The sequence below is a fragment of the Dendrobates tinctorius genome, unplaced genomic scaffold (assembly GCF_039654945.1).
Source record: "Dendrobates tinctorius isolate UK_male_01 unplaced genomic scaffold, ASM3965494v1 ptg000064l, whole genome shotgun sequence".
Classification (NCBI taxonomy): Eukaryota; Metazoa; Chordata; class Amphibia; order Anura; family Dendrobatidae; genus Dendrobates; species Dendrobates tinctorius.
Window position 1 is genome coordinate 67835872 of NW_027361732.1, and position 26106 is coordinate 67861977.

Below are 26106 nucleotides of genomic sequence, written 5' to 3' on the forward strand. Positions count from 1 at the left end.
TTTATTTTTTAGCTGATAACACTGTATGGCGGCTCGTTTTTTTGCAGGACAAGATGACGTTTTCAGTGATACCATGATTATTTATATCCATCTTTTTGATCTCGTGTTACTGCACTTTTTGTTCGGTGGAATGATAAATCATTGTTTTTTGCCTTTAAGGGATTCATTAAAGGGGTTAACTAGTGGGACAGTGTTATAGGATGGGTCGTTATGGACGTGGAGATACTAAATATGTGTACTTTTATTTATTTTTATGTAAAAAAATATATTGGGGAATATTTTTTTTCTTTATTTAGGAATTTTTTAAAAATTACTTTTACATGTTATTTTTTTTTTTTTACATTGCATAGTAATGTTCCACCCTGGGACAAAGTCAGATCGCTGACCTGACACTGCAGAACACTGTCAGATCTGACAGGCAGTGTAGGAGGCTTCTCAGCAGGCACTGAGAAGCCACCTCCCTGCAGGACCTGGAAGGACCCCACGGCCATCTTAGATCTGGGAGCTTGCAGGGAGGAGGTCCTCTGAAAAATGCGATCACATCGCGTTGTTCTGAGGGTCCCAGGGAAGCACACAGGGAGCCCCCTTCCCTGCGCGATGCTTCCCTATTCCACCGAATCACTGCAATCAGGTTTGATCGCAGTGTGCCGGGGGTTATAGTGCCAGGAGAGGTCCGTGACCACTCCTGGCACTTAGTGCCAGGTGTCAGCTGTGAGAAGTAGCTGACACCCGGCTGCGATCAGCTGAGCTCCCCCCATAAACCCGGCTGATCGCGATGACATACTATCCCGTCCATGGGCGTTAAGGCCCAAGGCACGTGGACGGAGTAGTACGTCATATGTCAGAAAGGGGTTTAAAGGTATAACGAGAAAAAAAAAATTCAAAACACCAGAATTACTTTTTTGGGTCGCTGCTACATTGCAATAAACTGCAATAACGAGTGATCAAAAGATTGAATCCAAATGGTATCAATAAAAACGTTCGATGCTTCAAAAGGTAATTTGCACATGGACTTCCCCCATAATGCCAAGCACCTATGAGATGTTACGGATTCTCATACCATGTACAGTAGTGGTCAGTCCCTGGATCATCACACTGCAGAGCACAGTTTGCAGTCATTTTCCATCTCCGTAGTCACTATGCAAGTCTCTTTTTCCATATAGAGAAAGCTCTTATGGTCAGGGTGGTCCTCATATTCTCTCTCCTATTCACTGTAAGCTCATGTTGTTATTATGGTCACTGTAACGTGTATTTCCAGTATTGAGAATCGGACATATTTATTTGCTGCAAAGTTAAGAAAATTTGAATTTCATAAAGTCTGCTCATCTCTATCTTGAAACATTAGGAAAGATTTGTGTTGACTTTTATTCCTGTTAATTTCAGCCTTCATCACACTGTTAGCCAGCGATTTACCTTTGGCACAACAAGATCCACATGGGTTTTTTGCCGCAGTCAGATGTCGGCACGGAAGTGCCACTGCGCATTTACATACAGTGACAGTTTCAATCCAAGATGGATATAGCATGTCATGATGCAAGAAAGGACACTCCCTCATGACATACTATGTCAGTTATTCATCGTAATCAATCCTTTCACCAGCCCTGGCAACCCACCACCCCAAGCACCAGATCTCCAGTGCCTGGTGGCAAATACGGGTCTGCATTGGAGACTTCTAACAGGCTGCATCCTGCTACATGTGCATTTGTTCATCAGACAAGGTTTTGGGAAGGCCATATCTTGTGGTATGAGTTTTTTTGACTTCTAACAGATGCAGATATTCTCACATGCCACACTTATTTGTCTTTGTATAGAAGCACTAATTTGTCATCTAATTATTTCATCCTGTATAACATTTACTAGCCTAGTTATAGTCAGGCAGTATAAAAATACAATTACTATGATCATAATTCAAATAAATATTTTACTGTGTCTAAGACAGCGCAGCATCATAAAGAACTTAAAAGAGATATGGTTGCTGTGTGGGCCAAAACTGATGACCTAGAGAACAGGTCTAGATGGAACAACGTCCGCATTGTTGGCATGCCTGAACATTATGAAGGCAAAAATCCTACTGTTTTTATCGAAGCCTGGATTAAGGAGAAAATAGGAACTGATAATCTAACTCATCTATATGCTGTGGAACATGCTCACAGGGTTCCTACCCGCCCTCCTCCTCCTGGTAACCAACCGAGGCCTCTCTTGGCTAAAATTCTCCACTACAGGGACAGGGATAATATCCTTAGATACACAAGGGAACATCCTGACCTTTCTATTGATGGCTCCAGAGTTTCTTTTTACCCTGACTTCTCGCCAGAAGTCCAAAGAATGAGAGCTAAATTTATGGACATCAAAAAACGTCTAAGGGCCATAGGTATCCGATATTCTATGATATTCCCGGCCAAGCTGCGGGTAGAGGCCCGGAACAAAATTCACTTTTTTCTGGATGCTAAAGATGCTATGGACTGGCTGGATCTGAATGAACAGCAGCTGAGGAAGGATGAGGAAGACCGGGAATGCGGCTGATGATGTATTTGCTACTTTGGACACTTCTGCGCTGTCTTGACTTTCGGTTCTGTTGCAGGAAACTGCTCGACATGCTGTCGTTTTGCTATAGATGGTTGCCATGTGCTGTGGGGGCTCATCCTGTTATGTGTGGGCAGCAGTTAGGAAGTGAAACGCCCGTTGACTGATGTGGAAGGGAATAACATCGCCCTTGTTTGAAATACCCTTGGCACTGCCGGGGGACATGTTGGGGAGAGTTCTGGGGGGGGAGGGGGGGTTCTAGGGGTTTGTCGGGTCGTATGTAACTTTTGTGCACAACAATGTAAGCTCTACTATGACACGGTGGATATTGGCACCGACTGTATATCGACTTGAGAATGGGTGACGTTAGAATACTTAGCTGGAATATTAGAGGACTAAAGTCCCCAGTAAAAAGACAGGCCATATTTTCCTTTATAATGGATCAGAAGCCAACTGTTGTATGCTTACAAGAGACGCATCTTACTCCTGAGACACTTGGTATATTAAATAAGAGGTGGACACAACATGGGTATCATTCTACGTACTCTCAATACTCCCGGGGAGTTAGCATACTGGTCTGTACAGGTGCCCAGTTTACATGCAATCAGGTGGTGGTGGACACGGAGGGGCAATTCGTCTTTCTATTCTGCAAACTCTTTGCTGAGATAATGATACTCATTTCTATATACATCCCCCCGCCATATAGTAGCAAAGTTATATATAAAATTCATACCATGTTGAGGGACTTTCCGGGGGTCCCTTATATGGTGGTGGGGGACTTTAATAATGTTTTGGACTCCCACTGGGATAGAGGTAATCATGCACCCCTGAAACCGGGAGGTAATCGTACGCCTTTCGGAGTTTTGTTGCATGAGCTAGCCCTGACTGACTTATGGAGAAGTCGTAATCCTGATGTCTACCAATATTCATGCTTCTCCTCTACCTTTGTCTCAATGTCACGCATTGATTTGGCTATGGGTGATGATTTGATGCTGAGAAAAATTTTGGACGTTAATTATTTGCCGAGAACAGTGTCAGATCACTCGCCCATGTCCATTACAATCAAGGGGGGGGTTAATAGATTGAAAACTAAACTGTTATGGCGACTTAATCCATTTTGGCTGCAGCTAGTGGATAAGAATGATAGCTTTAGCTTTGAGATACAGGAACATCTCAGGTTTAATTTGGGTTCAGCATCTAGTTTGACTGTTTGGGAGACTCTGAAGGCATACCTGCGGGGCATATATATACGTGAGATTTCAAAGCTTAAATCCAATTCCAGAGCAGAATCTCAGATTATACTTCATGAGCTGGAGGATGCGGAAAAGGCTCTCTCCATGCGATTCACTCTCGCCACTCAGAAAAGGCTAAAAGAGGCACAGTTGAAGGTGACTAAAATGACGCTAGAAACTGCGAAACGAAAACGTATGTTTCAGTCAGTTCAATATTTTGAAAATGCAGAGAGTGTTGGTCATTTGCTCTCGGTTATAACTTCAGCACAGCGGGTGTCCTCGTTTATAGCCGGCCTTCGGGATGTGGGTGGGCAACTTTTCAATGACACACCGGGTATTTTGAGAATTTTGGAGACTTTTTATACCGAGTTATACTCCTCACATGCCAGGGCCTCGACTGAAGACCTTGACAACTTTTTGGGGCCCGCTAAACTCCCATGTCTAACTGATGAGGCGAGACGTATGCTTGATGAGCCGCTGGACTTGGGGGAGCTTGAAGAGGCTTTGGGATCTATGTCCAATGGTAAGGCGCCGGGGGTGGATGGCTTACCGGTTGAGGTGTACAAAAAGTATAAATCTGTACTACTCCCTACCTTGCTGGCTGTATTCAATGATAGTCTCAGTTCTGGAGCTCTCCCATCTTCTATGCGGGAAGCTATTATTACTGTGCTGACAAAGACCCAACACTCCCGGCGTCATATAGACCCATTTCCCTCCTGATGGTGGACATTAAGCTCCTGGCGAAGGTTTTGGCCACTCGACTTTCGAAGGTGGTGGAATCGTTAGTACATTCGGATCAGACGGGTTTCATGCCTCGTAAGTCTACGGCCATAAATATTAGGCGACTGTACTTGAACATGCAGGTGAGGGCGGATAATGCGGGGGGGAGGGTGGTCCTGTCTCTGGATGCCGCCAAGGCATTTGACAGTGTAGAGTGGACCTACCTCTGGGCTACACTTCGCTGTATGGGGTTTGGTCCGGGTTTTATTAGCTGGATCAGGCTCCTATATTCCGAACCGAAAGCACGAATACGAGCAAATGGATCACTGTCTGACCCTTTTCCTCTTTATAGAGGTACGAGGCAGGGCTGCCCTCTGTCCCCGCTACTCTTTGCTTTAGCGATAGAGCTTCTGGCCTCCAGAATAAGATATGATAAGGGCATCGAGGGGTTCAGATATGGAGGACAGGAGGAGAAGGTAGCACTGTATGCTGATGACTTGCTTATGTTCTTGGCTGACCCTGATAGATCATTACATAATGTGATGCTGCTCCTTAATTCTTTTGTCGCTGTCTCGGGACTAGTTATTAACTGGGAAAAATCTGCGGTTCTCCCTTTAGATCCGATCCCAATCAACGTCACACAGGTGCCGGTTGTAACGACTTTCAAATATCTGGGTATTATGATATCTAATAAACTAATGGATTTTGAATATTTGAATCTCTCGCCACTGATGGCCAGAATTAAGGGGAAGGTTAAGGCCTGGGCTAAGTTGCATCTTTCTGTGGTGGGGAGAGTGAATTTACTGAAAATGGTGATCATGCCGCAGCTTCTGTATGTTCTTCACAACTCCCCAGTCTGGCTCCCTCAAAATAGGTTTTACAAAATTAATGCGATATTTAGAGAACTTATTTGGTTAAAAAAGGGTGCAAGGATCAAATTGGAACATTTACAAAAATCTAAAGAGGGGGGGCTGGCGCTGCCCAATCCGTAGCTCTACTTTCTCTCCTCTCAATGTCAGCATATGGCGGGGCGAATGGAGGGCTTCCCAGCGGAGACAGCGGTGGGGGCCAGTTGATTTTCCGGTCTCTTGTGGGTCAGGGGTCGCTGTTATCCAATTTAGAAGCAGGCAGATTTAGACCTTGGGCGTCTAGATATCCTACGGTCCTTCTCATGATTAAAGTGTGGGATAAAATTAAACAGTTAAGAGGAATCACGGGTTTCACAAAATACTCCCCTATTTGGGATAACCTGTATTTGCCGCAAATGAGGTCGCTTAAAGGTTTTGCGCAATGGAGGCGAATAGGTATCTGGTGGCTGTCGCAATTAGTGGAGGATGGGGTTTTTAAGTCCTTTGACACACTGAGATGGGATTTTCCGCTCCAACACTCTATGTTCTTCCAGTATCTGCAGTTGCGGCATGCCTACACAGTGCAGGACCAAATGAATAGTATATCTATACACCAGGATGCTATTGTCAGCAGGCTCGGGCTGCAGGCATCCACTAGGGGTTTAATCTCGTTTGTGTACGGTGGACTTCTTTCAGTGGTTTTGGTGAAGCATCCGATAGGAGCGCTGGCGAAGTGGGAGCAACAGTTGGGCGCCATTTCAGGGGATCAATGGGAATCTATTCTACAGATGGTCCCTAGGCTGTCTCTTAGCGAACCCAGTCGTTTGTCCCAATTGTATATTCTTTATAGAACCCCTAAATGGTTATTTGATATGGGGATGAGGACGGATTCGCAGTGCCCTAAATGTACGCTCGAGAACGCTGATATCTTACATATGTTGTGGACGTGCCCCTGCCTGCAGGTATTTTGGATTCTGGTCCTTAATTTGATCCATGTGACTACAGGACAGGATATCCCACGAGATCCCGTTGTCTGTCTTGGGTTATGTGGAGGATGTGGGGGGAGATGATACCTTCAAACCGCTGTTGCCAGAATGCTTTATGCTGCTAGGAAGCTGATAGCATACCATTGGATTTCAGATAAGGTGCCATCTCGGACAGAATATATCAATAAATTAAACTATATACTCTATAGAGAAAAAGCCATATATCTTAAGAGGGGACGACCGAATACTTTTGAGCAAATTTGGGCTGGTTGGCTGGACACCCCGGGTCTGCCGGCAGCAAACCTATTCGTCTAATAGCTGATGTTGGTCGACATTATTATCCACTGTGTCTATGTGCATGTATTTTATATTTTTATAAGATTTGTGCTTTTTGTGTATAATTTTCTTATTTCTTTTGTGGACCGGGCTGGGGGTGTGGGGTGTTGGGGGGGGGGGAGGGTGGGATGGATGGTGATACAGTTGCTTTTCACTTGTTTGTTATAACGAAAATGTGAATAAAAACTATCTGATTAAAAAAAAAATTTATACATATTTTGCTGGGGGTTTTTTGTACATGTGTAAGCAAGTAATACAAGTATACAGGTAATCATATGAGAAAATAAAGATTCTTGGAGGATATTAAATCTCACTGGAACAGTAAATTTGGTTACTGTATATACTAGAGTATAAGCCGAGGCACCTAATTTTGCCTTGAAAAACTGGGTAAGCTTAGTGACTCAAGTATAAGCTGGGTACTGTATGAATTGTCCCCCTAATCCCCATCCTGGTATGCATGGCTCCCCATCCCTGTCATTGTTTGCATGGCTCCTTATCCCCTATCCTTGTATGTATGGTTCCTGTTTAACAGGATTTTTTTTTTTCTAACCTGCCTGCGCGCCCTCTCTGGCATCTTGTTCCAGCGCCAGCAGCTCTTCTGGCCGAGCGATCACGAGGCTCCGCTCATTAAGGTAATGAATATGCACTCCACACCTATGGGAGTGGAGAGGCGTGCATATTAATTACCTTGATGAGCGGGACTTCGTGATCACTTGGCCCGTAGAGCTGCTAGTGCCGGAATGAACGACATGCACTGCTAGCGAGGGCCCACAGGTAGAGGAGTGTGATGTGTGCTGGAAGCCAGCGACTGCGGCTGGCACTGTGAGCCTTTACAGCAGCGGCACAGGCAGAGGCAGCTCCTGCCTCTGTGACCCACAGCTCCACTACTCCCCCCTCCGTCTTTCTGGGACAACTGACTGGTGTATAAGCCGAGGGGGGGGGGGGGGGGAGTTTTCAGCACAAAAAAAAAAAAAGTCTGAAAAAAACTCGGCTTTTACACGAGTATATACGGTATATAGTCCAGAAATTCACTGCAAGTAAATGTAAAACATATTTAGGGAAAGGTATGCAACCCCTTGGTAACTGAGCCAATCTAAACCTTAAATCAAACACTTTAAATCTGACCAGTGTCACTTTATGTGGGGATAACTCTGGAACGCTTCAACATACACACACTAGAGGTATCTTCACGCAAAGGTTTTGTTCAACCCTTGTGTATTGATATCCTCTATCCAAATAAGGTCATTTGCAACTATCTTCATGTGTTTTAAGATCATTTATGAGTTAACAGCACAGCCGGTCATCTAGATATGTTACTACAAAGGCTTTTTCCCCTTACATTCCGATACTTCTTAAAGTGCAACCAAATTCAAGCAGTGTGGAGAAAGTCATGCCAAGCAGAGATAAAAGCTTGAGAAGGCTCCTGCCAGCTTCTTTTTCAGTCTGTCCCAACAAACAGCTGCCTGGATCAAGCTACAACAGCTAGTGTAAAGCTCCTGCTGTTGTAACTCAAGAGGAACACAGGCAGGAATTTAGGGGGTAGGCAGCCTCTCTAGCCCAATTACATACATATTAATTTTGACATTAAATGTCAAGTCTACATTGAAAGGAATTGCTGTAGATTTTACTTGCAGATTTGGGCTGGTAAAATCCAAAAGACATTACAGGAGCTGGCAAATTGAGTTGAGGTTAAAAAGGTCATCTACAGTTGTGGCCAAAAGTATTGACACCCCTGCAATACTGTCAGATAATACTCAGTTTCTTCCTGAAAATGATTGCAAACACAAAATTCTTTGGTATTATCTTCATTTAATGTCTTAAATGAAAAAAACAAAAGAGAATGAAGCAAAAAATTGATCATTTCACACAAAACTCCAAAAATGGGCCAGACAAAAGTATTGGCACCCTCAGCCTAATACTTGGTTGCACAACCTTTAGCCAAAATAACTGCGACCAACCGCTTCCGGTAACAATCAATGAGTTTCTTACAATGCTCTGCTGGAATTTTAGACCATTCTTCTTTGGCAAACTGCTCCAGGTCCCTGATATTTGAAGGGTGCCTTCTCCAAACTGCCATTTTTAGATCGCTCCACAGGTGTTCTATGGGATTCAGGTCTGGACTCATTGCTGGCCACCTTAGAAGTCTCCAGTGCTTTCTCTCAAACCATTTTCTAGTGCTTTTTGAAGTGTGTTTTGGGTCATTGTCCTGCTGGAAGACCCATGACCTCTGAGGGAGACCCAGCTTTCTCACACTGGGCCCTACATTATGCTGCAAAGTTTGTTGGTAGTCTTCAGACTTCATAATGCCATGCACACGGTCAAGCAGTCCAGTGCCAGAGGCAGCAAAGCAACCCCAAAACATCAGGGAACCTCCGCCATGTTTGACTGTAGGGACAGTGTTTTTTTCTTTGAATGCCTCTTTTTTTCTCCTGTAAACTCTATGTTGATGCCTTTGCTCAAAAAGCTCTACTTTTGTCTCATCTGACCAGAGAACATTCTTCCAAAAGGTCTTAAAAAAGCCAGGCTGGAGTTTGCCAAAACTTGCCTGGAAAAAGTCTCGGGGTAAGAAGTGGGGTCTTCCTGGGTCTCCTACCTTACAGTCCCTTTTCATTCAGATGCCGACAGATAGTACGGGTTGACACTGTTGTACCCTCAGACTGCTGGGCAGCTTGAGCTTGTTTGGATGTTAGTCGAGGTTCTTTATCCAACATCTGCACAATCTTGCGTTGAAATCTCTTGTCAATTTTTCTTTTCCGTCCACTTCTAGGGAGGTTAGCCACAGTGCCATGGGCTTTAAACTTCTTGATGACACTGCGCACGGTAGACACCGGAACATTCAGGTTTTTTGAGATGGACTTGTAGCCTTGAGATTGCTCATGCTTCCTCACAATTTGGTTTCTCAAGTCCTCAGACAGTTCTTTGGTCTTCTTTCGTTTCTCCATGCTCAATGTGGTACACACAAGGACACAGGACAGAGGTTGAGTCAACTTTAATCCATGTCAACTGGCTGCAAGTGTGATTTAGTTATTGCCAACACCTGTTAGGTGCCACAGGTAAGTTACAGGTGCTGTTAATTACACAAATTAGAGAAGCATCACATGATTTTTCGAACAGTGCCAATACTTTTGTCCGCCCTATTTTTTATGTTTGGTGTGGAATTATATCCAATTTGGCTTTAGGACAATTCTTTTTTCATTTAAGACAAATTAAATGAAGATAATACCAAAGAATTTGTGTTTGCAATCATTTTCAGGAAGAAACTGAGTATTATCTGACAGAATTGCAGCGGTGTCAATACTTTTGGCCACAACTGTACATGCAAACTTTCCAAAAAAAAAAATGACATGAAGCACAGATTAAAATTTTCAGTATGTCAACCATGTTGGAGACTTTCTTCCCGGTGAGGGGGGAGGGGTAACAAAAAAAAAAAAAAAAAAACCAATGCAATTGTATTTTGAAAATCTAACATTGCTGATCATTTTGTTGTGATTCTTTCTGCATGTTGAGGCTATGCTCTTGAATTATCTGCAACAATTCTGGCCCATGTGGACCTACCCACAATATGGAAAAACTTCACAAACGACAGTGTTGTAATAAAGTTTTATTCCACTTTACCTTATACACCAAGGCATTTTACCACAAAATGGAAGTGGATACGGTAAAAAGGTAGAAAATATGTCAAGACTACAAACTATTACGCATCTTCTGTATACTTGGTACGGTTAAATCTTGCATTCATTAGTGGTTCAAAGCCTTGTCGCTGTTTTCTGTGTACAAAAAGAATAAGTAACACCAAGAGGACAAGCATGGCAATAAGTATTCCACCAACAGTTGATGCAACCACGACGGCAACTGCACGACTGTCTGGATCAGAGGCTGAGGGGGGGAAAAAAATGGAAAAAGATTATAGGGATCAGATGTTCATTTCCAGTATTACTATTTAAGGTTAACAAATATTTTTTTTCTCTTCAGTTCCCTTCTGATCAATGGTTGGTCCAAATTCTGAAGCCACCAAAGATTGGTCCAAAGACCCATGCAGTCTTCAGCTGAGGATACATGAGAGCTCATTTCCTGCCCAAGATTGAACACAAAGTGGAGTGGGATAATGGAAATTCTATGCTTTTTAGTGAAAGTGTACCCCCACTACCCCAACCCCTGAAACGCTGCTGTCACGATTGAGAGCAGCAGAAAAAGAACCAGTGTTGATCACTGTAGTTCAGGGGTCCTCAAACTATGGCCCGCGGGCCACATGCGGCCCGCCAAGGACTTTTATCCGTCCCCCCGCCAGGCCGACATTGAACTCATGAACTGCACTGCAGTTCAATGCCGGCGGGCCGAGGCAAGGCGTTACGCAGCCCTCCGTATGCAGCAGAGCACAGTGCACACAGACGGCGTGATTGTCATCACGCCGCCTGCGCGGCCTGATGACGTCACGCCGCCTGTGTGCCTGTGCAGGAAGAAAACTGAGATGAGCGGGCGCCTCTTCAGAGCAGCGGGGGACATAGGCGAGTATTTTTTATTTATTTTTTTTTTTTTTTTTAACGCCGGGTCCTATTGGGGTAATTTACCTGCCTAATGGGGACATTTACCTGCCTAATGGGGACATGTGCTGCCTAATGGGGACATTTACCTGCCAATTGGATTGGGGACATTTACCTGCCTAATGGGGACATTTACCTGCCTAATGGGGACATTTACCTGCCTAATGGGGACATTTACCTGCCAATTGGATTGGGGACCTGTGCTGCCTAATGGGGACATTTACCTGCCTAATGGGGACATTTACCTGCCTAATGGGGACATGTTCTGCCAATTGGAGACATCTACCTGCCTAATGGGGACCTGTGCTGCTTATTGGGGACATTTACCTGCCTTTTAGGGACCAATGCTGCCTATTGGGGATTCTTGCACCACACCAGTCTGAGCCTGAGGTAAATGTGGAGTTCCACCAATATGGGCACTGATCAGGTTGCGCTGATGGGCACTGATCAGGCTGCATTGATGGGCAGTGCAGTTTGTATGTCTCTGTGTGGGCAATTTTATTGCTGGTATATTGTTTTTGTAGCGCTGTATATATGTTGGTATTTTACTAATAGCAATTTTGAATCCCTAGGAAACAATGATATCAAGAAAGAGAAAAAAAAAAATTGGACTCGAAGTGTAGGATATGCGAAAAAAAAAAAAAAAAAAAAAAAAAAAAAAAAAACGGTAAGTTTGAGGATTTAACTTCAATTTTAATATTGTATTTGTTCCTATTTTTGTTTTATTACCTCTAAATAAGATATTAAGATATGTGCAGTGTGCACAGGAATTTATTCATAATTTTTTTTAAACTATATTCCGGCCCTCCAATGGTCCAAGGGACCGTGATCTGGCCCCCTGTTTAAAAAGTTTGAGGACCCCTGCCGTAGTTAGACTGATCTCGGTCCATACATATAGTGATTGTGGACTTCTACCATACATGTATGGCACATGTTGTCTAGGGGTTAATTGATTTCTGGCTATATTTTGGCAAGATAATTGTGTCAATAACCATGTGCGACTTGGCATGAAAATAAAAACACCCAGATGTGCAGCCATGTTCCTGCCTGTTAAGGAGGCTGCCATGCATTTGCTCATTCACTTCTAGGGGAGACTGCCAAGTGAATAGGTTAGGCCATTTATGCAAGCAGCTGTTGATATTTCAGTTTGCACCCTTGTGCACTGTATACACTGGAAAAGCTCCTGCTGTATTCGCTGAACATTCCCATTTATATGATCTTATCGTAAGCGCTAGTGCATACAGACATCTCGCCATTCTTAACTTGGATATGGCAGACAGTGTATGTGCCATAAAAATCCACTTTATTGAAGACCATTTTTCTAAATACCCCTTTACTATTCATTAAATACAAGCAAAAAGAGAGTACCTTCTAACTAGTTTGTGAGTAGTGAGATGGTTTACCTGGCAAGTCAATAGAATATGTATACCCGAGCTGATCAGCAGACATAAAGAGTTGGTCATTTGTCATTGCAGGAAAGAAAGGCACCATATTAAATAAGCGATTGTGCCCTATTGGTGCAAGTTCCTGAGGCCAAACTGCATCAGATGGCTGAAATCGTTTCATCCATTCATCAAAGATTGCATCAGTGAAGGTATGCAGTACCTAAAAGAATTAGAAATTACAAAATTTATCAAAGTTTAGTGCTCTAGATTTTTTAATTAAAAAGTTTTGGAGGAGATGCAGTTGTGTGAAAGTGTTTGCCCCTACCTGATTTTCTATTGCATTTTTGTCACACTTAAAATGTTTAAGATAAAAAGAAAATTGAAATATTGGACAAAACATGCAGTTTTTAAATGAAGTTCTTTATCATTAAGCGAAAAAGAAATCCAAACTTATAGGGTCCTGTGTGGAAAAGTGACTGCGCCCCCCACATAAGACAAAAACGACAGTTAATTGGTCACATCTTTGGGAAAGCGGAGTTTCAGTTCTCTAGCCACCACCCAGGCCTGATTACAGCCAAACCTGTTCTCAATCAAATAAATAATCAAGGCTCTCCATGCACGTGTTGTGACTGCAGCTGCGGAGCCGAACATCGATCAGCCAGAGCAATCCAGGAAGCCAGGTTCCCTCTGCTGCTTATTCGGTAAGCGCTATAGCTTGCCAAATAAGCCCTAACCCGATCAAATTCGCTCATCTCCATTCATGACCACCATATGAAACAGACTGGGCAAAAATAGCCTCCATGGTAGAGTTCCAAGACAAAAACCACTGGACAGCAATAATAAAGGCTTGTCTTAGTTTTGCCAGAAAACATCTTGTAATGGGACATACACCTTCCAAAAATGTCAACTTTTGTCTCGTCAGTCCACAAAGTATTCTCCCAGAAGTCTTGATCATCCAAGACTTCTGGGAGAATACTTTGTGGACTGACGAGACAAAAGTTGACATTTTTGGAAGGCGTATGTCCCATTACATCTGGCGTAGAAGTAACGCAGCATTTCAGAGAATGAAAATCATATCAACGGTAAAATCTACCAAAAAATCCTGGAGGAGAATGTCCAGCCATCTGTTCATGGTCTCATGCTGAAGCACACTTTTTATGCAGCAGGACAATGATCCAAAATAGCTACGAGTCCACCTCTGAATGGCTCAAAAAAAAAAAAAAAAAAACAAAGTTAAGATTTTGGAGTGGCTTAGTCGTCCTGACCTTAATCCAATTGACGTGCCATGGCATGACCTTAAAAAGGCAGTTCATGCTCGGAAATCCTTCAAGGTGGCTGAATTGCAACCATTCTGCAAAGTTGAGTGGGCTGAAATTCCATCAGTGTTGCCAGTTATCTCAAACACTTGATTGCAGTTGTTGCTGCTAAGGGTGGCCCAACCAGGGGTGCAGTCACTTTTACACAGGGTTCTGTAGGTTTAGATTTCTTCTTCCCTTAATTATAAAAGACCTTCATTTAAAAAACTACATTTTGTGTTTGTGTCATCTTTGTCCAATATTTAACTTTGTTTGGTGATCTGAAACATTTTAGTGTGACAAACATGCAGAAGAATAGGAGGTCGTGAAAGGGCAAATCCTTTTTCACACAACTGCAAAATATAAGCCTATATTTCCGGTAAAATGCCCTTTATAGGGCAGCATGGGCCATTATTAAAGAATAATGTAAAGTCTTCTGTGTATACCTGTTCTAGTGATGTGTCATGTCTGGGTTTTTTGCCATCTTGATTCCTTCTTCCCTTGTGATATGGATCCCCTAATGCAGACTACAATTCCCATGATTATGATGCCCTCGCTCATATCTAATGGTTGCTAGCGATTCATCAGTGATATGCACCTGGGGCTTCACACTTAGGTAGACACTTGGAACACGAGGCCACAGTTTTTTCTATTTATTTTGACTGCTTAGACAGTACCAAAACCATAAATCCCTAGCCTTGTTCTGGCACCAAGCACAGACCCTGTCTACTCAGACACAGATGAGCTAGTTATCAGTTCAGTCACACAAAACAGCCAACATCCATAGCAACCAGTGGTACCTGCAGTTTGCACAGACTGTGTGAACCAGTCTCTTTTCAGAAAGATTCTTGCTCGTGTCTCTCCAACACAACCCACTCTGCTCCACTTCCCCCAGCTGACTGACCAATGAACACATGGCCTGGTTCTAGCCATGGCTAGCTAGGCTCACCTAATCGGGACCTGTAGTGCTGGGATTTCAATTTAGCCTACCTGGCTTTGATACACCCCTTATGCACAACAGAGTCACCATGTACTATCCTATGTGATGGGTATGCACACCAGAATCTCATTTAATACTTTGTGTGATGCAGATTGTCTGTCACTCTTAGTTTTTATAGTTACTGCTCACTTTCATAATTTCTACTTTTAGCATGGAGTTAAGAGTTTGTTAGATCATCATTGCTGCATATTGTACCCAGTTCCACTAAAATTTTAATTCAAGAGCAAGATACAAAGTGAAAGTTCTTTGATTATATTTTCTGCCCATTACAAGCAATTTGGCATTGGAGGATGTACAGAGGGACACAGAAAGTGGAGCTGGGTAAGGAGGGGGGAGAGGAATCTGCTGTGAAGGATTTCATAATTGATATCATCTTGTATGTCTCAGGTAATTGGGGACAGACTTCCCATCCACGCATTAGTGCATGTATGGACTTGTTGCCAGACAAAAAAAAAATTAAAAAAAAAAAAAAAATCACATGACCCAACTTCCTAAGATTGGTGTGGATCTCAATACTTGGATTTCTTACTGATTTAATCTACAAAATAGGTCTGATTAAACACTGTCAGAATAAATGGTTTCAGATTTGACTCGGTCCCCTTTACTTGCTTGCTGCTAAAACAATGTCTAGTGAAACAATTCAAAGTTTCATATTGGCTCCCCTCTAGACTTTTGAAAAGCTACTTACAAATTAGATGTGCAAAAAGAATATAAAAAAAGTCTCAAAAAAAAAAAAAAAAGTGATTAAATGAGTGACCCCACAATTACACCATACTGTATCTTTCTATAGAATAAGCAGTGATTATGATTAATTGCCAATTACAATAGCTGAGCCAGCCCCCTACTCTATTTATGCATCAAGAACCACCCTTTTGAGAGAGGATATAGTTAAGTAAAAGATGAACATAAAATTCTCTGTAGAAATATTTAAAAACATTGGTCAAACAGGTAATTAATAAGTGCCGTGTTTTTGAATTGCGTTTAAACAAAGATGAAAAACGTACCACAAAGATAGGATCATTGGCAGCAGAGTGAGGAAGTGCACTGGTCCCATTTAAGAAGTCATGCACCAAATTATGTAGGTTCATTACAGGAGGGTCGAATTCGCCATCTGGTTCGTCAAAGCCTTCAAGTGCATTCCTATACGTGAAAAAAATTACATGCATTTTGACTACTTTCCAACATGTAACCAGTGGGTTGATTTACTTCTTGTGCACAAATATTTGAAGATAGTGTCACCAAGATACCACTATTACCTCCATTTGCTAAGAAGGGCTTTGCTGTATGAGCACTTAGCAGCGTGGCCAGTTAAGTAGACTTGTGGTTTAGCCATGTCATCGTAACCATCCATGTTATTTTAGAAGCTTAGGAAACACATAAATGCAAATAGCAGTCCTCCCAGCCATGTCTTTATAAAAAAAAGGGACATCCAGTCCAAACAATCCTCTGATGTGTTCTACACCCATGATTTCATTGGCCCACAATTGATTTCAATGACTGGGCAGGGAAGCGAGAACCGAATTGCCCTTTCAGAGTCCAGTCTTCCAGTCTTGTCCTCCGTACCAGCTGTTTTTTCTTTTACCAATGTGCAAGGCACATTTTAGACCCTGCCAAGTCATAACTAATCAATTCCTTTAGATATTGCTTACAGATTCTTATTACAGAAAATCTAAAGGTCTGATCAGCAGAGTTTAAACCATTTTTATATCCCTTTTGTTAAAAAAAGTAGTAGTCCAAAATTGAAAAATTTTCCACATACAGTAACTAATGGATTGGTGCATATTTTTGTAACTAACAATTTGTTCCATAAATCGGAATACTGCAGATTCTGCAGAGTGTATGGGTCGCCCCTCGCTCGCCCAGGGCAGCGGGGGTACTTGGTACCGAGCCGGTGTCAGGCGGGAAAGTGTCACAGCAGCGGTGACCCGGTCCGTGGCCCTGGGCGCCCAATATCAATGGCGGTGATGTTAGTGGTGTTAAAGTTTATTAGAGTAGTTCGTGACGCCACCCGTGGTGTTTGGCAAGTAAGATGTTGAGCCAACGCTGCATGCAGATCCGCTGGGACTGATGGTGTGGTGCAGCAAAGATGGTATAGCTCCCCACAGGTGGAAATGTAGTCCCAGGGCAGTGTAGGTACAATGGATGAGGAGAGGCGCAGAATGGTATGGATGCTGGTACTCAGGTGTAGCGGTGCAGGAATAACTGGAGGACACCAGAGTATGCGGTTCCAAAGCTTTACTCACTGTTTGCAGTTCACACACTGCCTGCCTCCGTACCATGTTCTCCGGGTCAGGGCTCCAGCCAACCTCCAGGCAGGATAGGATTCTCCCCTCCACACTCCGCCAACATGTACCTTACTGAACGACTCCTCCAATGCGCCTTTAGGTGCGAAGCACTCCAGTACTTAGTTACCCTGGAATGCCTCTCTCTCTAGCTGTTCCTAGTCTTTACTTGTATGACAGACAGTTGCAGCCTGCTTCGGGGACTCCACTCTGCGTCCCGGCTCTCTATTAAGTTGCTGTTGTGTCCCAAGTCTATGATGGGAGCAAGGCGTTAGCAGCTCACTACTCCTCTGGTGTCTGTTGCCGGTCTAAAGTTCCAATCAACCTCGGGGACCGGGCCCCGGCCTTTGCGCTCTGGAAGGGTTCTCTCTCTCTTTCTCAACCTGCTACCCACCGTCCTTCTATTCTCCTTCGTTCTGATCTGTTCTCTCTCTCTTATGGAATCTGTAGTCTTCAGTCTACGTCTCCTTCTCCTTCTCTTCCTTCGGGAGCTCGTTCCACTAAGACCACTCCTCAGCTCTCCTGACTGACTGTCTTCCTCCGCCTTGAGCTCCACTCAGGCTGACCTGCTGTCACCCTGCTCTCTCTCTCTCCCAGACCCTCGTCTGCTCACTGTCTGACTGACCGACTGACCTGAAATCCTACACTTTCCCTCTCTTTTGTATCATCTCACTCCACCCGCCTCCCAGCACATGTCGTGTTACGAAGCAGGGTTCCACGAGGGGTGCACTGCTAACCCCCAGCCTGAAGCTGTTAGGTGGCCCCACTGAACTATCCTGTGTGTGGAATGCAGGTGTGGAGCTTGGTCAGGAGTTCCCACCTTACCTGGATGGTGGGGCACTACACCTTAGGAGAAGGTGCAGTACCTCTGTGGCGACTGAAGCCTCAGGGGCGCCACATGTACCTTGATTTCTACAAACTCCATCTAGACAAAATGGGACAGTGAGAATGCGCCATAATAAATTGAATGCACCCTTAAGCTTTTTATTTTATTTTTTGATGTTTGGAAAAGTGATGAAACATCAATATTATGTCTGTTGAACCTGTCTGTGGTCAAAGTTCCCCCATTTAAGCATTGTGTAAACGCCAGTTATTAAAATAAAGTCAAACCAAACCCCTCTCTAGCAACAAGCACAAAAGTATTTAGGGAGTTGGCTGAAGCTAGCTGCATGTTTTGGGGTGAATGTAGTAAAGGATAGATCTCTTTTCTGACAAGTCTGGATTTCTAATAGTTGAAACAGATGAGTGAAGTTACAATCTGCTGTAAACATCACATGCAATGTCTTATCAATTGCTCAGGCTGGTGGTAGTGGCACTGGCCAGCAAAATGTACACAATTTCACAGCAGATAAGAAGCTCCTAATAACGAGTGCCCATTATTTATAAATTGACCCCAATCTTTTCTTTACAGGCACAGGTGAATATCTTTTCACATCAAAAGAGCAAGCAAGGTTCTCAAAAGCCAGGTCATAAAGCAGAAATGCATGTAATCAAGGGGTCATTGATTGTATACAAATACATTTGAGAATACTTTGTGAAAAAAAGTTTCTATCAATACCTGAAACTAAATGTAGAGTTTAGAAAGTAAGGTGGATTGTCAAAGTCCTGTAGTGAGAGACATTTCTGTACATCATCCACAGTCGGCAATCGCCCACCAGATCGGTCAATTGGACTTCTTCGTATAAAGCCTTCATTAGTTCCATTACACAAGGTAACACGGAGATTATAGTCATCCAAGCTAAAAAAAAAAAAAGAAAAGGGGATCAGTTTTAGACAAATTCAACTATATATTTAACCAGGGACGGACATTGACAGGTTGAGGCCCCTGTGCAAGAAATGGCAACCAAGAGGGGGAAAAAAAAAAAAAAAAAAAAAGCTACAGTACTTTCAGACTAGCCTTCTGAGGCGCAGTGCAGGGCCGCCGCTAAGCTCCGACCCCAGCCGCGTCTCCTCTGGTCAGCTCCTCCTATGATCGCATGACGCTGCATGCAATCAGCGTACCCTATATTTAGCGTTGGGTACGCTGGCCGTGTGCTGGTATGACTTTGCCGGCGCTTGTGCCCTTTTGGCGCTGCGCCTAGTGCACAAAAATGCAACAGTGCGTTTTTGTGCACTCAGCGCAGCACCAAAAGGGCGCAAGCACCGGCAAAATCATACCAGTGCACGGCCAGCATACTCAATGCTAAATATAGGGTATGCTGATCGCATGCAGCATCATGTGATCATAGGAGGAGCTGACCAGAGGACGCGCGGCCGGGGATGGAGCTTAGCGGCGGCCCTGCTCTGCACCTCAGAACGCTAGTCTGAAAGTAGCCTTAGACTTTCTTGTAATTCGGTTTCTAGTATCCTACCATGACAGCACACAGGGGATACTCTTCTCCCAATAGGGACAGGAAATACGAAAGGTCAAATACCCCCCCCCCCACCTCCTTTCCCCGGTGTTATAATAAAGGACCACAATAGTATGAATGCTTTAACATATTTATTACTACTAGATCAAATAATTGAGTAAAAGGGTGGAAATTACCCATGCTGTCGTGGTTGGTTATTAGAAACCCGAGTTACCGGTAAGTCTAATTCTATTTTCTCTATTAACACCCCACGGCAGCACACAGGGGAAATACCAAAGACTAATGTCTAGGGAGGGACAACTGATAGATCTTTGACGGCTGTTGAATCAAGCCTATAAATGTCTAACAAAGGTGTGGACAGATGACCAGGTAGCATCTCTGCATATCTGTTCTATGGAGGTGCTTTCTTTTTCCGCCCATGAAACTGTTACTGCTCTGGTGGAATGAGCTGTGAACTTCTGTGGAGGTGTGAGATCTTGAATCTGATAAGCTTCAATGATTGCCCTCTTTATCCAATTTGCCACCATAGTCTTGGATGCTTTCTCTCCCCTATTCTGGCCATAGGGTTGAAGAAACAGGTTTTTAATCTTTCCTCCCCTCTTTGCTTATGTGGAGGAAAGGCTGGTTATGGTACCATACCAGCTTCTCTTTGGCCAGAGGGGTGCCACTAGAATGACTCTGGTCTGTTCATATCTTATTTGCTGTAGAGTCCTTGGACTGGGATTGGAGGAAAAACACAAGCCAGATTGAAATGCCACTGGTGAGCGAAGATGTCTATGCCTAGGCATGTGTCATCTGGGTTTATCGAGAAATAGTGGGTCACTTTTGCTTTCTGGGGTCCCACAAATAGATCGACCTCTGGATAGCCCCATCTCCTGGTCAATATCTGGAATACATCCAGATTCAGACTCCACTCTCCAGGGTGGCTCTCTCCTGCTCAGGAATTCAGCCTGTTTGTGGTCTGTTCCCTTTATATGAAGGGCTGACAGTGACGAAATTCTTTTCGGCCCAAGAAAATATTCTTGCCGATATGCCCTTTAGGTCTTCCCTGGTGTAGGAGGTGAGCGATTGTGGTTTTATTGACCGAAAAGACTCTCTCATGGGTACCTCAGACCACTGATGTTGCTGCCTTGAGGGTTTCTTGACTAGCGGGGGTCTCGATCCAAGGCACTCCGTTGTTCAATTTCCTTGAGTTGTTCCACCAGGACAAGGATGTCCGTATTTGAGCTGGTATCGACACCTTGTCCAGTGATCTGGGGAACCGTCCCACTCTGCTAGCACATAACTCTGCAGGTCTCTGCTGTGCGCCTGGGCCCAGGCTACCGACTGGATACAAGATGTCATAGAGCCAAGGACAGACATGGCAAATCTCATGGACACAGATTTTCTGCTCCGCAGGATGTTTATCTTTGCCCTCAGTTCAAATCTTTTTCTTTGAGCAAGAAAGAGGTTTGCCCCTGAGAATCCAGGAGAACTCCTAAGAAAGTCTTTTTTGTAGAGTGAATCATATCTGACTTCTCAGATTGTGATGTCACTGAGATAGCTAATAAATCAACGGAAGTTGTCTGTATGTGCTCCTGTAATGCCCGTATTGACTGTGCTACCAGCAGAAAGAAGTCGAGATATGGGATGATGCAAATCTGCTGACCTCTAATATGAGCCATGACCTCTACCATAATTTATGAATATTCGGGGTGCTGACGAAAATGGTAGGACGTTGAATTGGTAATGAGTTTTCCGCTTCCCTTGGGCAACTGCAAATCTCAAGAACTTCTGATGGTTGGGATGGATAGGGTCATGATAATATGCAACCCGCAGATTGATTGTTGCCATGGTGAAGCTTTTCCCGATCAGAGGAACTGCCGACTTGATCTTGAACCTCCTGTAATAGATATATTGGTTCAGAGGCTTCAAGATTATTATAATCCTGTGGCATCCCATTTTTTTTTTTTTTTTTTTTTTTTAATAAGATGATCCTGGAATAGTGACCCCTGTTCTTCTCCATCTCCAGGACTAGTGAAATTGCTCCTGAGGCCCATAAACTTCTAAGGCCTGACTCCAGGGCGCCTTGGAGTGCTTGTGCAGAAAGTTGCACATTTCTTAAATTCTACCTTCCACAGAGAGTATCTCCTATCTTCACCCCTTCCTGGATCGATCTTAGAACCCATGGGTTGGTGGATATCTCCCACCATTCTTGAAGGAAATGAGAAATGAGATCTCCTACTCTCTCTCCCAGAGTCAGCATCAGAGTAAGCCATGACGCTCAAAAGGAAAAATTCCTGCCCTGGCCTCCTTTGGGGTAGCTCCACCTTCCCTTTACCTCTGTACTGGGAACTCTGCTCCTGAGGGGCCTGAATCGATCTCTTTTTGGCACTCTTTAGCTTGGGCAGTGACTTAATTGTCCAAAGCCTTCTCCAGCAGGTCATCCAGAGCTGTCCCAAACATATATTTCCAATTAAAGGGAATGGAACATAGTTAATCTTAGATGGTGTGCACTGAATCCATGATTTTAGCCACAGGACTTGTCTCACGGAGTTTGGAAGGGCCGCTGCTCTAGCCGCTACTCTGATGGATTCCGCTGAGGCGTCTGCCAGGAAAGCTGTAGCATTTTGGAGTAGTGAGGTGAGGATCTCTTCTCTGGGGGTCCCTGCTGCCAGGTGTTCATCCAGCTGCCCCAACCTGTGATACATTGATCTAGCTACCGATGTAGAGACCACATTTGCATTTAGTAATGCGGCTGAAGTTTTCCAGGTTTTCCTGAGGAGTTCCTCCATTTTGCGCTCCAGAATATCCTTCAACTGAGAGGAATTGTCAAATGGCAAGGTAGTTCTCTCGGCCACCCGGGCAACCTGAACGTCTCTATCTTGCGCACCTCAGACCAGCATTCTGCAGTCTCGTCATCCACTAGGAATCTATCCTTTAACTCTGAGGGAGTTCCATAAGATTCCTAGATTTGGGGAAGGCGATAATTTGACCAAAGAGGAGAGAAAACGTTTAGAGTACCTTCAGAATCCATCTGATGTGGCATTGAAGCCGGCGGACAAGGTGGTAATCTTGTCATCTGGCCCAAGGTAATGCATGAGAGGGAGGCTTTCTGCCAGCTTAATAACTACATGCTATAGGAAGCTTACTTACAATCCCCGCTCTACCTTCAGCGCTAAATTAGAATTAATCTTAAAAAGGGCTTTCGATGGCGGCATTGTCACCAAGGAGCTGACTTCGGTGCTAATAGTGAAGGAACCTACCATCCCTACACTATACCTCCTACCAAATATTCATAAGGATATGATGTCACCGCCCGGCAGACCTATCTTGTCTGGGAGGGGAAACTTTCTCGAACATGTGAATAGATGGAATGATCATTATTTGCAACCGCTGGTATCCAGCCTCCCCTCTTACCTCAGACACTGGGGATCTTTTGCACAAGGTAGATGGACTGTGTTTAGAGTGTGACACACTATTAGCTTCAGTTGACGTTGAGTTCCTCTATACCAGTATACGACACCAAGATGGTATTAGAGCAGCACGGTTCTTTCTAGATACATCTTCATTACCTGCAGGGTTGAGGGACCTCATCCTGGAGCTTTTAGATTTCACTCTCACCCATAATTTCTTTGTATTCAAAGGATCTGTCTACCTGCAGCTCCAGGGGACCGCCATGGGGGCTGCCTTTGCGCCCTCCTATGCTAATCTCTTCCTGGGACTGTGGGAGAGGGACCTCTTCCTGTCTGACAAACAGGGGTCGATTGACCACGCCCCTTTATGGACGCACTATATCGACGATATCTTCTTTGTCTGGCAAGGCACCTCCATTGACCTTGTGCAATTTGTTTCTGCCCTGAACGATAATGATCAAAATATATGTCTTACCCTGGTGTAGGATCAAGAGAAAATTGATTTTTAGGGGTGTCTCCATTAGAAGGGACAGGGCCGGTCTGCTTCAGACAGATATTTTTCACAAGAAAACTGCGACGAATACTCTGCTCCATGCCTCCTCCTGCCATCCTCGCCACATGACCAAGGCCATTCAGTTAGGCCAATTCCTCCGCCTGTGCCGCATTTGTTCTACGGAAGAGGATTTCAAAATGCGGGCGGATGAATTAAGATCTCGTTTTTTGGCGCGTGGTTATAGTGGGCGGTCAATTAAAAAAAGCCTACCATTGGGCCAAAACACTCCAATCGTAATAATTTATTGTATAAAAATATAGACCGCAAGTCAAAAACTGCTAATGTGGTGAGGTTTATTACCTCCCATCATCCCCAACATGGGAAAATGCGATCGGCCATTAAGAGGGCTTGGCCCATACTGAAGGTTGATCCTAATATCCATAAGTTTCTCCTGGACAATCCATCCATTACATTCAGGCGGGCCAGGAATTTGCGTGACCACCTTACCAGTAGCCACTACATTGGGCAATCTTCATCAACATTTATTGATGAAATTCCAGGCAGGGGTGGTTGTGTGCCATACGGCAGATGTGCGCCTGCCCCAACACTGAGCGATGTACTACCTTCTCCAACTCTGATGGCTCCAAATGTTTTTCAATAAAACGTATCACTTGTGTTTCAAGATACGTGATATATTATGCCACTTGCCCATGTGGCCTAATATACATAGGATTGACTATGTGACAACTTAAAGTCCGTGTCAGAGAGCATGTGTTGGGGATCCAGGCGGCATCTGCTTGCACGGACACTTCCACCCTAAAAACTCTGCCATGACACTTTCGAGAATTTCATCAGAGTAATGGCTCTTTATTAAAAGTACGGGGCATTGATTCCCTTAATACTATTAGGGGAGGTGGTCTATCTAAACGCCTGGCCCAGCTTGAAACAAGGTGGATGTGGACACTTAAAGGGCCTGTCACACTAAGCGATATCTCTAGCAATATCGCTATAACTTGTGACGCTATAGCGATATCGCTGTGTGTGATACTTACCTACGACCCACTCCCACGCTGGTTATCGCTGAACGCGTGAGAACGTCCTGGACCGTTTCTCGTCGCCAGCTTCCTGCTGGACTTCCTGTGGAGAGACGAGCATGGAGCCGGGCGGGAGGACGCAGGATCGCCTCGTCTGACAGGTAAGTAGCGACCCCCGTCCCCAGCAATGTCGCTGGTGAGATCTGCCTGTGTGGCAGCTCACTAGCGACCACTTAGCGATGCACCAGCGATCCTGACCGCGTCATATCGCTGGTGCATCGCCAAGTATGACAGTACCTTAAGACTATCCACCCAAACGGACTTAATGAGACTTATCTTTTGTCCATTTTTATGTGATCCCTACCTACGTGCGTACTTTGCAAAGCCTCTTTGGTCACACATTGTTTTTATGCGTTTTTAATTACCTTTATTTTTTAGTTTGCAGATGTGTATTGGTGCTACAATGAAGATTTGCGGAACTTGGAACATGAAGTGGAGAGTGCCCCGAATCATCAAGCAGTGTATTTACTTTCTAAAGAATTTTTCTACATCCATTGTTTTTATGATACATGAGATTAGTACAATTCTATATATTATTTCTTATGCATGTTGCCCCTGCTTAATGTCTGTCCTGTAATCATTTTGGTCACCGACTCCTTATTTGGAGCATTAATTATAATATTCTAAATACGAGAAAATCTTCTCAAAATATTTGTATATGCTTCATATGGTACTATGTGGCCAGCGCGGTTGTTATATGCTTGGATATGTAATGTCTCATCGCTTTTTCTGCTGGTTTTCGGTTGCCCATTCTTTTGCCCTCTTTCATCATGGCCGCCTGGGTGCAGGCTTTGCCGCGCGTGTGCCGTCCGCCCTTGTGCTGCGGCTGGCGTCCTTCCCCTCTGACATCAGGTCATGTGGGGCCCTGCGTGTCTCCTGTGTCAGCGGTTTGGGGAGGCGCCAGCTGTAGCGCCGTTTGTGGGCAGCGCTGCAAGGGCATTTCCGGCCGGCACCGTATATAGATATGGTGGTCTCAGCCTCTCTCCACGCCCCCTGAGGAAGGAGCTGTGCACTCCGAAACGCACGTCGAGGAGGGCTGACGGTCCTTCTCCTCTGCAGTATCCTCTCACTATTCAGGTACTATTGTTACACATGATGCATGATCACTTTTTGTGTGTGTCATCCACCCCTTTTGTATTATATGAGTATTTGCTTGTAACATAATTGCCCGCATATAATTGCGGTGTATGGCTGCTCCAGTGTGATTAACCCTTCATATTACCTGGGCATTTGCCCCAATATACTGCAGCTATACACATGTGATTTGGTGCTTATGTTTTAGGGTTGCCCTTGGTGTTATTTTCAGTTGCCATAAGAGCATCTGTTCTCAATATAATAGCCCGCACATAGTTGTGGTGTATGGCTGTTTTTGTATCATTTACTCTTAATATATGAGCACTTGCTCTTAAAATATTACAGCCTACACACATGCAATTTCTGCTACAGGGTTGCCCTTGGTGTTTCTTATTTTTGCTGGGTCAAACAAGCACCTGCTTGTAATATATCCAAATTTGCATCATGTCCCATTACAACATAAGTAACATTTAATTGCAGAGGTTTTTTTCTGGTCCAGACACCCATATTCATGTGTGACCACTTGGTGTGTGCATCATTCCCTACCATTG

At 44.1% G+C, this 26106-nt stretch overlaps 1 protein-coding gene across 1 annotated transcript in view; it reads right to left on the reverse strand.

The window, feature by feature from the left end:
- Nucleotides 1-10233: 10233 nt before the first annotated feature.
- The window catches only part of DCT (dopachrome tautomerase), a 40308-nt gene continuing 24435 nt past the window's right edge, over nt 10234-26106 (reverse strand). The window contains exons 5-8 of the mRNA XM_073580453.1: nt 18707-18886; nt 15871-16006; nt 12590-12791; nt 10234-10521 (exon numbers count right to left, since the gene is read on the reverse strand). Coding sequence (XP_073436554.1) covers nt 10340-10521; nt 12590-12791; nt 15871-16006; nt 18707-18886 — 700 coding nt within the window. The 3' untranslated portion in view covers nt 10234-10339. The remainder of the gene's footprint in view (nt 10522-12589; nt 12792-15870; nt 16007-18706; nt 18887-26106) is intronic.